Source organism: Phoca vitulina, unplaced genomic scaffold (assembly GCF_004348235.1).
Source record: "Phoca vitulina isolate PV1807 unplaced genomic scaffold, GSC_HSeal_1.0 scaffold51, whole genome shotgun sequence".
NCBI classification, from domain to species: domain Eukaryota; kingdom Metazoa; phylum Chordata; class Mammalia; order Carnivora; family Phocidae; genus Phoca; species Phoca vitulina.
The window spans coordinates 7,654,210-7,669,582 of record NW_022589754.1 but is presented as its reverse complement, the minus strand read 5'-3'; the positions used below and the strand labels follow the sequence as shown (position 1 = coordinate 7,669,582).

Below are 15,373 nucleotides of genomic sequence, written 5' to 3'. Positions count from 1 at the left end.
TATATTGGCACTCATTAAGAAAATATTTTGTTATATTTGTACATTAAAATCAATTGTGCAATGATCTTTCTACATTAATTCCTCTATATACAACCTCAGTCACAACTTTGCTTGATAGATTTTAAATAATGAGTTAATAAAGTACCACACACATTTTTTTCTCGGGACTGCAGAGGCTGTGTAGTGTCGCCATTACTCTGAGGAGAGAACAGTCGGTAGAGGGGTGCAAAAATGCAGAACAATAAAACCTTTAACTTGGAGAAGCAAAACCATACTCCAAGGAAGCATCATCAGCATCACCACCAGCAGCACCTCCAGCAGCAACAGCAGCCACCACTGCTACCAATACCTGCAAATGGGCAACATGCCAGCAGCCAAAATGAAGGCTTGACTATTGACCTGAAGAATTTTAGGAAACCAGGAAAGAAGACCTTCACCCAACGTAGCCGGCTCTTTGTGGGCAATCTTCCTCCTGACATCACTGAGGAGGAGATGAGGAAACTATTTGAGAAATACGGGAAAGCAGGGGAAGTCTTCATTCATAAGGTTAAGGGCTTTGGCTTTATCCGCTTGGAAACATGAACCCTAGCGGAGATTGCCAAAGTAGAACTGGACAACATGTCACTCCGTGGAAAGCAGCTGTGTGTGCACTTTGCCTGCCATAGTGCATCCCTTACAGTCCAAAATCTTCCTCAGTATGTTTCCAATGAACTTCTGGAGGAAGCCTTTTTGGTGTTTGGCCAGGTGGAAAGGGCTGTAGTCATTGTGGATGATCGAGGAAGGCCCTCAGGAAAAGTCATTGTTGAATTCTCAGGGAAGCCAGCTGCTCGGGAAGCTCTGGACAGGTGCAGTGAAGGCTCCTTCCTGCTAACCACATTTCCTCGGCCTGTGACTGTGGAGCCCATGGACCAGTTGGATGATGAAGAGGGACTTCCAGAGAAGCTGGTTATAAAGAACCAGCAATTTCACAAGGAGGGAGAGCAGCCACCCAGATTTGCACAGCCTGGCTCCTTTGAGTATGAGTATGCCATGCACTGGAAGGCACTCATTGGGATGGAGAAGCAGCAGCAGGACCAAGTGGACCACAACATCAAGGAAGCTTGTGAGAAGCTGGAGATGGAGATGGAGGCTGCTCGCCATGAGCACCAGGTCATGCTAATGAGACAGGATTTGATGAGGCGTCAAGAAGAACTTCGGAGGATGGAAGAGCTGCACAACCAAGAAGTGCAAAAACGAAAACAACTGGAGCTCAACCAGGAGGAGGAACACAGGCGCCGTGAGGAAGAGATGCAGCGGCAACAGGAAGAAATGATGCGGCGACAGCAGGAAGGATTCAAGGGAACATGCCTTGATGCGAGAGAACAGGAGATACGGATGGGCCAGATGGCTATGGGAGGTGCTATGGGCATAAACAACAGAGACGCCATTTCCCCCTGCTCCAGTGCCAGCAGGTACCCCAGCTCCTCCAGGACCTGCCACTATGATGCCAGATGGAACCTTGGGATTGACCCCACCAACAACTGAATGCTTTGGCCAAGCTGCTACAATGGAAGGAATTGGGGCAATTGGTGGAACCCCTCCTGCATTCAACCATGCAGCTCCTAGAGCTGAATTTGCTCCAAACAAACGTAGCTGATACTAATAAAAATTTCAATGTCTAGTTTCCCAAAAAACCTTAAAATAAGGACCCTTTTTGGACTAGCCAGAATTCTGCCCTGGAAAAGTGCTAGGGATTCCTCCCAATAGTTAGGTCTTTCTTGTCTGTACTACTCTGAGGGAGTTTGCTGGAGGCTGAGGGCAAGGGAGGGGCGATATTTAACAAATCAGTTCTTTGTGGTATATCGTTTAACAAATTGATTTTGTGTGGTGCATTCCTGAAGTCTCATGTGATTGCTGAGGGCCTGTGAAGGGGGCTGGAAACCATGGCAAAATGGATCCAGTTAGAGCCCCCATTAATCTTGATCATTCCATTCTTTGTCCATCCTGTTCTATTTGGTTCCTTATTATACCCTCCAAACCCCAGAGGCACTGCCACATACACCACAAAAACAAGCATCCCCCAATGACCTTAGTCCCATTGTTCCATTTACTCGCAGATGGAAATTCAGGCAAATGTCCACAGAGGTCACAGACAACATACATACAGTTCTGTTATATCCCATATATTACCCCTTCATGTCCCAAGGAAGACATTTTCTCTTAGAGATTTTCATTTTAGTGTATCTTTAAAAAAAAATCTTGTGTTAAGTTGCCCCCATATTTTTTCTTGGGTTAGGACAACCCAGGAATGGCCCTTTTGTGTCTATGATGTTGCTGTTCACAGCTTTTCTTGATAGGCCTAGTACAATCTTGGGAACAGGGTTGCTGTATGCTGAAGGTTGGACGGTAGCTCTTAGTCTTGCCTATCTTAGGTAGTTATGCTGTGCATTTTTTTTTATTGGTGTACCATGTTTGATTTGTCCCTGATATCTTTGGAGTTTTTCTGAGAAATGGAGCAGTAATACAGCATTAACTTATTAAAATACGTTTTAAGCCTTTAAAAAAAAAAAAGTATCACACATGTAGTTTTTCAGTTAGACCTCATTCTCACAAGTAAAGACATATATAAAGAGAATATTGGTGAATTGAATATTATTATGAATGCAGAATGAAAAATTGCTATTTTTTAAATCTTTGTGGTGAAATAATTTTGTAATCCAAATCACTAACATTGAAAAAATGTGAAACTTAAAATTTCATATATTGGCTTTCATTAAAATGGTATTTTATAAAGCAGTAGTCAGGTTTATAAAATTATAAAGACTTATTTTCTTGTCTTTATAAGGTTGGAAATTCACAAACTGTTTTATTTGTGTGAATTTTTTTTTTGTAATAGTGATTGCCTATTAGAACAGTGACAGATAATAACATTTGCTACAGTGTTGGGAAAATAGAGTAAAACCTAATGTATAAACTTGTCAAAGCACTATGTTGTACACATGAAACTAATGAAACATTGTGTATCAACTACACTCAAATAAAAAAATAGTTAAAAAAAAAGAGGAAAGTGCTTCTTAGCAGAGGAAGAAGCAGAAGACTGGGAGGACCCTAGGCATGTCTTGTTCCACAAACACAGCTAGATAACTATCAAATCAACCTAAATTCCCCAGAAATTGACCTGAAGACTGAAAGAACAAACTCCACAAGTAAAAGAAGAGAAAAGGCCACATCAAAGAAGGTCTAGGGGAGGAAGGGATTGCAGCCACTGCTGAGGGAAGGGAACCATGGTCAAGGAGAAGGGCAAGAGAGAGAGAACCACACTGAGGAAAACACAAAGAGAACATTTCCCAGAAGCCATTGACTTGGAAAACAAGAGGGGCTGAATTTTGTGGGTTCTTGCAACCAGTGGGGCTTAAAACCTGGAGTTTTAAAGGTCAGAGGGTTTGCCTGGAATAGAGCCTTGATGGCATTATGCTACTCCTGGAGAGAAGACAGGCAAACAACCTGGGGACAGACAGCATTGAAACAAAAATCTGAAGAACTGGGGTACACAGAAGGGATATTATTCACTCTTCTTAGAGCACATCCTTGAGAAGCAACATTCATGGAGACACCTCTCCTGGAACAAAGGAGCTGACCAGTTCCATTTCCCTCCCCTGCCCCTTAACATACAGAACCACCTACTGGAAGCAGTTCAGCTCCTACACTGGCTACTCAATTTGCTTACACCAAAACCCAACCCCCAGCACTCTGATGGGGCTGTCCTTTTCAGTCACCTTGGCTCAGTCCCAGTGCAACAGGTCCCTCACCCAGAAGATAAGCACAAACCATTCCCCACCATGTCTCTTTACCAGAGAGTTTAGCAGGGCCTCAGTTCTGGTGCAAGTGGTGTCATGTTTCATTTCACAAGCCGACCAGAGCACACCTAGTTACAACTCACTGCATTCAGGCCAGGGACCAAACACTGCCCACAGCAAGCAAAGAAAGCCTCTGCAGATGATTAGACTAAAGGATAGAGCAGCAGAACCACAGTAGCAGAATGCATGCAGCACATAACGGAGACACTCCCTGAAGCAGTAGGCTCTGGGCATTACATGACCTCTTCTTCATAATGTCACTACTTTCAGAAGCAGGAGACATAACGGGATTTTCTAACACAGAGAAGAAAGCAGAGACTTAGACAAAATGCAAAGATGGAGTGATTCATCCCAAATGAAAGAACAAGATTATGTCCAGGGATCTAAGTAAAACAGATGGAGAATTTAAAGCAACAATCATGAGGATACTCATTTGTCCTGAGAAAAGAATAGAGGACATTAGTGAGACCCTTACCACATAGATAAAAGAGCTAAAAAAGAATGAATCAGATGAAGAGTACAGTGAATGAGATTGGAAACAGACTTTATGTAATGAACAGCAGGCTGGAAAAAGCAGAGGAATGAATTAGTGATCTAGAAGACAAAATAATGGAAAATAATGAAACTGAACAAAGGAGAAAAATAAGAATTATTCAACATGAGAATAGATATAGAGAACTCAGTGATGATATCAAATGTAATAACACCCTTATTAGAGGAGTCACAGAAGAAGGAGAGGAGGAGAAGGAAAAGGAGGAGAGGAGAAGGAGGAGAAGGAAAAGAAGGAGAGGAGGAGGAGGATGAAGAAGAAGAAGAAAGAAGAAGAAGAAGAAGAAGGAGGAGGAAGAGGAGTGGGAGGAGGGGGAGAAGGGGGTGGAAGAGGATGAGGAGGGGGGAGGAGAGAAAAGAGGGCAGAAAATTTATTTGAAGAAATAATAGCTGAAAACTTCTCTAATCTAGGGAAGGAAACAATATCCAGATTCAGGAGGCACAGAGAACTCCCATCAAAATCAACAAAAACAGAGCAACACCAAGACATATTGTAATTAAATTTGCAAAATATAGTGATAAAGAAAAAAAAAATCTTAAAAACATCAAGACAAAAGAAATCCTGGGCACCTGGGTGGCTCAGTTGGTTAAGCGACTGCCTTCGGCTCAGGTCATGATCCTGGAGTCCTGGGATCGAGTCCCACATTGGGCTCCCTGCTCAGCAGGGAGTCTGCTTCTCCCTCTGACCCTCCCCCCTCTCATGCTCTCTCTATCTCATTCTCTCTCTCAAATAAATAAATAAAATCTTAAAAAAAAAAAAAAGAAAGAAAGAAATCCTTAATTTACAAAGGAAAACCCATAAGTCTAGCTGGATATTTCTCAACAGAAACTTGGAAAACCAGAAGGCAATGGTGTGATACATTCAAAATGCTGAATGGGAAAAATCTGCACCCAAGAATACTCTATCCAGCAAGGTTATCATTCAGAATAGGAGAGTTAAAGAGTTTCCCAGATAAAAACTAAAGGAGTTCATGGCCACTAAACCAGCCCTGCAAGAAATATTAAAGGGGACTCTGAGTACAAAGGAGAGACCAAAAGTGAAAAAGACAAGAAAGGATCAGAGAAAATCTCCAGAAAAAATGACAAAACAAATATAAAATGGAAATAAATACATATCTATCAATAATTACTCTGAATGTAACTGGACTAAACACTCTAATCAAAAGACAGAGGGTGTCAGAAAGGATAGAAAAACAAGACCCAACTATATGCTGCCTATAAAAGACTCACTTTAGACCTAAAGACACCTGCAGATTGAAAGCGAGGGCGTGCCTGGGTGGCTCAGGTCTTGATCCTGGGGTCCTGGGATGGAGTCCCACATCGCGTTCCCAGATCAGTGGGAAGCCTGCTTCTCCCTCTCCCTCTGCCCCCCCATTTGTGCACTCTCTCTCTCTCTCTCAAATAAATAAATAAATCTTTGAAAGTGAGGGGATGGAGAAACATTTATCATGTAAATGGATTTCAAAAGAAAGCCAGAGTAGCAATACTTATATCAGGCAAAGTAGACTTTAGAACAAAGACTTTCAAAAGAGACAAAGAAGGGCATTATATAATAATAAAGGGGACAATCCAATAAGAAGATCTAACAATTGTAAATATTTATGAACCCAACATGGGAGCACCCAAAACAATTCATAACAAACATAAAGGATGTAATTAATAGGGCGCCTGGGTGGCTCAGTTGGTTAAGCAACTGCCTTCGGCTCAGGTCATGTTCCTGGAGTCCTGGGATCGAGTCCCACATCGGGCTCCCTGCTCAGCGGGGAGTCTGCTTCTCCCTCTGACCCTAACCCCTCTCATGTGCTCTCTCTCATTCTCTCTCTCTCAAATAAATAAATAAAATCTTTAAAAAAAAAAGGATGTAATTAATAATAACAGAATAATTAGTAGCAGAGTTTAACACCCCACCTACATCAATTGACAGATCATCTAAACAGAAAATAAAGAAGGAAACAATGGCTTTGAATGACACACTGGACCAATAATGAAGCAGCAGAAAGAGAAATTAAAGCATCAGTACCATTCACAATTGAACCAAAACCAATAAGATACCTAGGAGGAAATCTAACCAAAGAAGTAAAAGACCTGTATTCCAAAAACTGTAAAACACTAAAGAAAGAAATTGATGATGGCACAAAGAAATGGAAAGATATTCCATGCTTATGGATTGGAAGAATAAATATTGTTAAAATGTCTATACTACTCAAAGCAATCTACACATTTAATACAATCCTTATCAAACTACCAACAACATTTTTCCCAGAGATAGAACAAACAATCCTAAAATGTTTATAGAACACAAAAGACCCCAAATAGTCAAAGCAACATTGAAAAAGAAGAGCAATGCTGGAGGTATCACAATTCCAGACTTCAAGTTATATTATAAAGGTGTAGTGATCAAAACAGTATAGTACTGACATAAAATTAGACATAAAGATCAATGGAACAGAATAGAGAACCCAGAGATGAACTCACAACTATATGGTCAATTAATCTTTGACAAAGCAGGAAAGAATATCCAATGGGTAAAAGTCTCTTTAACAAATGGTGTTGGGGAAACTGGACAGCAACAATGCAAAAGAAGGAAACGAGACCACTTTCTTATATGATATACAAAAATAAATTCAAAATGGATTAAAGACCTAAATGTAAGACCTGAAACCATAAAAATCCCAGCAGAGAAAACAGGCAGTAACTTCTTTAACATCAATCATAGCAACTTCTTTCTAGATATGTCTCCTGAGACAAGGGAAACAAAAACAAAAATAAAGATTAGGACTACATAAAAAAAAAAAAAGCTTCTGCACAGCAAAGGAAACAATCAACAAAACTATAAGGCAACCTACAGAATGGGAGAAAATATTTGCAAATTACATATCCAATAAAGGGTTAGTATCCAAAATATATGAAGAACTTTTAAAACTCCACACCCCAAAATGAATAATCCTCTTAAAAATGGACAGAAGACATAAATAAACATCTTTCCAAAGAAGACATACAGATATCCAACAGACACATGAAAAGCTATTCAACATCACTCATCATCAGGGAAATACAAATCAAAACTATAATGAGATATCACCTCACATCTGTCAGAATGGCTAAAATGGACAACATAGGAAATAACAGGTGTTGGCAAGGATGTGGAGAAAGGGGAATCCTTGTGCAAAGTGGTGCAACCAGTCTGGAAAACAGTATGGAGTTTTCTCAAAAGTGAAAAATAGAACTACCCTATGATCCAGCAATTGCACTACTAGGTATTTACCCAAAGAATACAGAAATAGTAATTTAAAGGGATACATGCACCCCAATGTTTATAGCAGCATTATCTATGACCATAGAAATTATGGAAACAGCCCAAGTCTCTATTGACTGATGAATAGATACAGAAGAAGTGGTATATATATAGAATGAATATCACTCAGCCATATAAAGGAGTGAAATCTTGCCCTTTGTAATGACGTGGATGGAGCTAGAGAGTATTATGCTAAACAAAAGAAGTCAGTCAGAGAAAGTCAAATACCATGTGATTTCACCCATATTTGGTATTAAAGAAACAAAACAAAGAAGCAAAGGGAAAAAAAAGAGAAAGAGGAAAACCAAGAAACAAACTCTTAACTATAGAGAACAAACTGTTGATTACCAGGAGTTAGGTGAGTGGGAGAATGGGTTAGTTGATGGGGATTAAGGAGTGCACTTGTGATGAGCACCAGTTGTTGTATGGAAGTGTTTAATCACTATATTGTACACCTGAAACTAATATTACACTGTATATTAACTAACTGGAATTTAGATTACAAAATGAGAGAGAAAAGTAAAAAACAAACAAACAAACAAAAAACAGGTTCTCTGAAGTTCTCTGCAGATTTGTATATTTGACAGTTGTATTTTGTAGAAATTGATTAGCTCTTTTAAGTACCTGGACATTTAAAATATCTTTTTAGGTGCAAATATTTATAAATTGTATTATGTCCTATTCATTTAAGCACTTTGTTTTAAATAATGGGACATAATGTTTGAAAGAAGCATTAATCCACACTCAGAAGACCAAGATACTAGTTTTAGGTCTACCAATGATAAGCTAGGTATCTTTGAGCAAGTTAATTCTCTTTGGGATTTCTTTTTTATTATATGTACATGAGGAGGCTAGACTAGATGATCTCAATATTAGGCATACTTTCTTGGAAAGTGCTTTCTAAACCCTAAAACACTAGAAATGTTTGTTTTGGTTAGTTTTAGTATTGTTATTATTTAAGAAGAGCTTCAACTCTATCATTTAATGTAATCTTTTCAGGATGACTGAGGGTCATCATTATAAACATTAGTTATTGTTGTGCCTGGGTGGCTCAGTCCTTAAGCATCTGCCTTCGGCTAGGGTCATGATCCCGGGTTCCTGGGATCGAGCCCCGCATCGGACTCCCCACTCAGCGAGAAGCCTGCTTCTCCCTCTCTCTCTGCCTGCTGCTCCTCCTGCTTGTGCTCTCTCTGTGTCAAATAAATAATTAAAATCTTAAAAAAAAATCAGTTATTGTACTATATATATTTGCTACTCTCAGAACAATTAAAATTTGTAGCTATTGAAATTTTGCTTGTACCTACACTAAAATGGACTCATGGATTTTTTGTTCTTATATATTTGATTTTATAAATGCTTCTTTATCTTTTCAGACTATTTGTACTTACTTGTTGCTATTGTCAGTGGACCTGCCTAATGAAGTCCCTGTCATTTCAATTAGTTCTTTGTAATCTTTTGTGGCTTTGAGAACACACTAATCAAGCTAGTTATAACAGCTGAAATTTAACAAAAATGAGTAAAGACTGCTTATTTTATTTTATTTGGAGAGGGCGTGTGTGGAAAAGGGAAAACCTCCTATGGAGCAAAGTGTATAGTTTTTAGTTTGTGGCCTTTATGACATCCATTTTGGCTATTCAGTACTATTTTATTTCCTTCTTGGCTCTGTCAGCTGTGTTTGGATAGTTGAGGTTGCAAGATTTTTGGGTTCCAGATGACTGAGGTGTGACTAGCTGTTTGACACCTGAAATTTCTTGGAATATAAATATTGCCAGAATTTATATACATAATTTATATATAACTTCATATATAAATTTATATATAATTCCATGTATAATATAATATATAAAATGTATATGTATAATTTCAATAATCATATATATCAATTATATATGAAATTATATGTCCATAATTTCAAAATTACTACTTGCTTTACTTGTTTCATTAAGAAATAGTTTAATTTAAATTGCTTTATTCCTCTTGGGGAAGCTATTTTTCATTTTCCATAATGTTCTTTTTTTAAAGATTTATTTATTTATTTGACAGAGAGAGAGCACAAGCAAGGGGAGCAGCAGGTAGAGGAGAGGGAGAAGCAGGCTCCTCACTGAGCAGGGAGCCCGATGCGGGGCTTGATCCCAGGACCCCGGGATCATGACCCGAGCCAAAGGCAGATGCTTAACGACTGATCCACTCAGGCGCCCCTCCATAATGCTCTTGAGAGAACATCTCCTCATTCTGACCTTTGCTCCCTCCTTCTTAAGGGCACTTGGTAGAAATCCTCCTATGTATTTGGAGTCCTATTTGAGATACATTAATACTTTCTTCTGAAGTTGGCCTATTGTTTTCATGAGTAATGAACATTATCCAGAAGATTTGGAGAAGCACAGAAAACAGACTGTCTTACCAATTATTTTAAAATTATTAGACTTAAAAAAATTAAAAAAATAAAATTATTAGACTTCCCCATAAGGTTCCAATTTACTCCTACTTCTAGAAGAGGGTCCACAAGTAGTCACCTTAATCCTGTATTTCTGGGGCTAGGCAAATAGCCAGTCCTGTCCCTCTACACACTATTACCCAAAATACTGGAGTGCAGGAGTCCCAAGAATGGCAAGCTAAACCTATAGCTGTAACTGATAGTAACTGGATGAAGTTGGGTTCTAATACTGTCTCTGCCCTTTCTTAAGTGTGTGATCTTGAGTAAGACACTTTACAAACACTCTGATGTTGTTTCCTCCTCTGCAATATGATGATAATAATCTATGACCATTCTGCTTCAGAAGCCTCTTATAAAGATCCAATAAGAAATGTAGATGATAATTGTTTTTAAATTATAATAATTATTAAAACATAAGGACACAGGGAGGAGTAGTATTAAGAAAGGAATCAAGGAAAGCAGATAGTGCCCCTCTTAACCACTAAAATGCATAGGATATAATTAAATATTTTTTAAAGATTTTATTTATTTATTTGAGAGAGAGAGCATGCACGAGCAAGGGGAGCAGCAGGCAGGGTGAGAGGGGGAAGCAGACTCCCTGCTAAGCAGGGAGCCCCACGTGGGGCTCTATCCCAGGACCCTGGGATCATGACCTGAGCCAAAGGCAGACATTTAATGACTGAGCCACCCAGGCACCCCAGAATTAAATATTTTAAACAACATATCAGTATCATAGAAAAGATGAAGGCATGAAGTAGTGTCCTGGGTCATGGCAATACTGGCTGAGGTTCCTGTGAGTAACAGAAAGAACCATCTACCTGTCCCCTACCATGAGTCAGTTAGGTCCAGCCTTTCAGAGGATAAAGTTATGATTAGGATTAAGGATCTCTGAAGAAATCAAATATCAGAGACTGGTCATAGCCATAGGAAAACAATGAGGATACAAATAGAGCACAGTCAGTATCTCCTATGGATGAATTCTGTAAATAGAATGCAAGGTCTCCAAAATTTTTGGAAGGAATGGATCTGAAACAAATCTAAAGGAACCTGCAGTTGTAAAGAGGAGAGCCTGAAGGGAGACTAGGTTACTTAGCAGTATTGTTTGGACATGGATACATTTGTTGAGGGACATTTAAAGGCTCAAAGAACATCCTTAATTCAGTACAGTTTTACAATTCCTGGTCTGGTTAAATATATCAGATAAGCAAATCTGAATAAATATAAAATATGCAAAAACTTAGGCTCCCAAGAAAACATTGAACATACACACTTCTGCCTTTGCTCATACTGTTTCCACTCAAATATGTCTTTGCTCCTCCTGTCTATCTAGTCTTACAAATTATTTCAGATTCAGCTTAAATTTTACTTCACTGTATAACCACATAATCTCTTCTATACACTAAAGTCCTTGAAGGTACCCATCAAGGATAATACAATATGTTGTACTCCATAACATATTGAAATTGAACCTAATTTCCTATAGGGATATTAAGACTTTGATAGTTTCTGTTGCTAGATTAAGACTTGCATATTTCTTTCTTTATGGGAGACTGCATTCTGGGCATAAACTATACAGTCTATTATTATATGGTGACCATATAACTAATCTATATTTCTCAGCATCATGCAAATTGTAGGTGCTCAATAAATGCTTGTTTGGTGATTTAAAGGAATATACCTTTATATATGTATATATATATATATATATACACACACACACATATATATATTCATATATATAGTCCTTTAAATTTATATATGAGAGAGAGAAAAAGAGAGAGTGAGAGAGAGTCACTGCATCTTGGCAGATTGGTTGAACTTGTTGAATACAAATATAAATATAAATGGGGCCAAAGTCTACCTGGATCTCCATTAACTATGTTACCATATTGCAGTATGCTCTGACTTTTTTAGTTCTCTAAATTGTGTTTATAAGCTGTGCATTAACTATTAAAATATTAAAAAAATGTTTCTGGAAGGTTGTTTGCTTTTTGCTTTGATGTCATGGTGCTATTAAAAAGGATACTTTATGCTTTCTTTTCTCAGTGTTGGAAGTGGAGGTGTGAAGGACTGGGTGCAGAACAAAGTTAGTATCTCACAAGACCAGTTACTCTTTCCTTCTTTCATCTATATTCTCAGCTTTTTCTTTTATTTCCAATGAATTCAATAAAGTATTGATAAAATCAGACCTGTGTGAGTTCCATCTAAATTGTTTAAAGTACCACTTTTTTTTTTTTATAGTAGCCAGGAATCTGCTCCTGTTCTTGCTTCTATTCCAGATCCAATTATAGCTTGCCATTCTGTAGTTACTCTGTCTCCTCTGGGCCATTCTTCTTGGTAAGTTGTGGATGCTCAGTTAGATTCTCATTGTATTTCTTTTTTCTTTTTTTAAAAGAGTTTTTATTTAAATCCCAGTTAGTTAACATACAGTGTAATGTTAGTTAACATACAGTGTAATATTAGTTTCAGATGTACAATATAGTGATTCAGCACTTCCATACAATACCTGTGCTCATCAAAAGTGCCTTTTTAAATTATATTTAGTTAGCCACTGCATAGTACATAATTAGTTTTTGATGTAGTGTTCAATGATTCATTAGTTATGTATACTTTCTGTGGGTTTGTTCCACCTACAGGTCAATGAGAAGTTATTGCCTTATTGTTACATTTCAACATTTGTGGAACTGGGTAAATGGAAGAGCAACTATAGGAAAAAGGAGAAGGCCACAAAAGAACCACATATAGTCTAGGACAAAGATGAGAGAGGACATATAAGGAAAACTTAACCTTTGTTATTGGTTATTGGTAGCTTATAGGCTGGTTGCATATGGACCTCAAATTGTATTTAGTATCACCTCTTAGTTCCCTACTTCAGCATATCTCCTTTGGTATCCACTGTCAATGGCATAAAAACCCAGATTCCTTGCCTGACATCTAGTCTAGCCCCAGCCTCCTTTATTCAGTCCCACCATTTTTTTTCCACTCCAGCCAAATTAGTGTTTTCACTCTCTTTGGCTTTTTCATCTCTGTGCCTCCTGATCCCTCTTCTTGGAAGACACCCTCTACTCTTCAACCTATTACTATCCCAGCATCCTTTACCCTGATGGTTTACCTTGATCCTTTACCTACCTGATTCAGGAATATTTCTCTATTCTTATCACATTCACTGATGTCTCTTTCCTTTGTGTTCCTGTAGCACTTATTAACTGGGCCACAATTATTATACTTAGCATATATTCTTATCATATCTGGTATAGACTCTAAATTAGATAGGAGATTTAAAGATTGCCTTTGTATAACAAGAATTTAAGAGTGGCAATCTGGGTGGAAAGAGTCAGAGAATGGAGGGGTGTTCTTTAGGAGACCTGACTTGATTCTGCATTTGCAGGATCAAGAAAATGCTATTTATCAATATTACAGAATGAAGGAGTAGGACCCTGATGGAAAGAAAGAGAGCTAAAAACCTTTTCTTCCTCCAACTCCATACCATTCCTTGATGTGGTCATTGTCAAATGCCCTCATTTCAGGGGAAGAAAACAGTGAGAATCAAAGTTTTGCCAGAGTTCTATAGTGAGTAATCCCACAGTAAGTGGTGTTAGAATAAAGACTCAGATCCAGATGTATTTTCCCAGTCCTGTTCTTTTTTTAACTACCTTATGCTACCTTTTGAGCTACTTATTTAACTCATACATATGTTATTTTTATTTTATTACCTAAACTCTGAGTACCCTAGAAACAGGGACTGAGCCATATTCATCTCTATTTCTTACAACATAGTTTATCACAGTTATTGGGCACCAGATTAAAAAATCTATAAATAGTTGTTGATTGACAGATTTATTTTTTAGGTCCTTAACTAGCTTATATTTTTGCTTTATAGTTTTTCAACTTCTATTAACTTAAATAATAATAAAACCCCAGGAGACAAAATGCAGTGTTCTCCAATATGTCTATGCTAGCATTGTGAAGTGGAGAATGCTAATTATCATCCTTGTCATCTTGAGTAAGTCACTGTCTCTCTCTGGGTTTGACTTCTTCGTTTTTTAAACCATGAGTGTGTAATTCATGCTTTCTAAGCTCTCTTTCAATTCTAACATTCCAACAAAGCTAACTTCTCATTTTTAAATTGTTTTAAAAAATCTCAGGGCAAGGATTTAATCTTTACATTACCAAGACATGACATAATAATTACTATCTTAACAAGATGCAAAACTTAAAATTCACATCAGATCAGTTTTAGTTGATTGAACACCAGAATGGTGAGTCAAACCCAACTTTGGCAAACAGGTTTATTTCACTTTATCTCTGTTACTTTGGATTCTAACAGTGAGAAATTATTTATTTCTACCCTTCTTTGGGCATTAAAATTGGGCAATCCTGGGCCTAAATGTCAGCTCCACTATTAACTATTTGACTTTGAGTGAGTTACTTGATCTCTCTATGATTGGTTTCCTCACTGGGAATTGAAGCTAAAAATAGGATAAAGAGAAAATATAAATAAAAACTCTTAGTACAATGGCACCTAGAAGGTGTGTAAGACATCCTGGTGATGACAATCTATATCATGTGCAATCTGTATTACTAGGGAGTGGCTTTTTATTACATCTTTTTTATGTGATTGTAATACTGCATTTCATCAATCTTCAGTTAAGCTTGCAGTTTGGGCGATGAGAATAGTGAAAGAACATGAAATAATGTCTCCTGACATCCCTCTCAACACACAGCCTACCAATTCATATTTAAGATTTACATGAGAAAAAGGAGAAGGAATTAAAAATGGTAGATGGCAGGAGAGGTGTTTCCAAGTGGCTCAAACGAAATAGAAGCATGTGAGAAAAGTGTAAGCAGTCAAAAGAATTTGTATGGGTTGGCTTCCAAAACATGCAGCCACTCTAGTTCTCTACATAAAAATAGAATTCTCAATATCTAATAACAGATGCTGATTCAAGGACATAGCAAACATTTGTCATATGCAAATAAGCCCTGGGTGAGATAACTATTTTCATGGAAATTATAACTTACTCTTATTTAAATCTCTGAATTCTACCACCAGTAATTATGTCTTCATATCTTGGTTTGACTCAATTTACAAATTTGATGTTTAACTAATACTCAGAAGTTGACTCAGGGTGGCACAGACAAGAATGAATCAGGTTTAAAAATAAGAATAAAAATTAATAAATGAAAAAGAAAAAGAAAGAAGAAAGAAAGAAAGAAAGAAAGAAAGAAAGAAAGAAAGAAAGAAAGAAAGAAAGAAAG

The 15,373-nt window shown here is 37.7% G+C and overlaps 1 protein-coding gene across 1 annotated transcript; it reads left to right on the top strand.

The window, feature by feature from the left end:
- Window positions 1–217: 217 nt before the first annotated feature.
- On the top strand, window positions 218–1,636 carry LOC116621841 (non-POU domain-containing octamer-binding protein-like). The gene is given in 2 exon segments (XM_032387861.1): window positions 218–1,428; window positions 1,430–1,636. Coding segments are annotated over 2 exon segments (1,404 nt in total). The 5' UTR covers window positions 218–231.
- The last annotated feature ends 13,737 nt before the right edge of the window (window positions 1,637–15,373 follow it).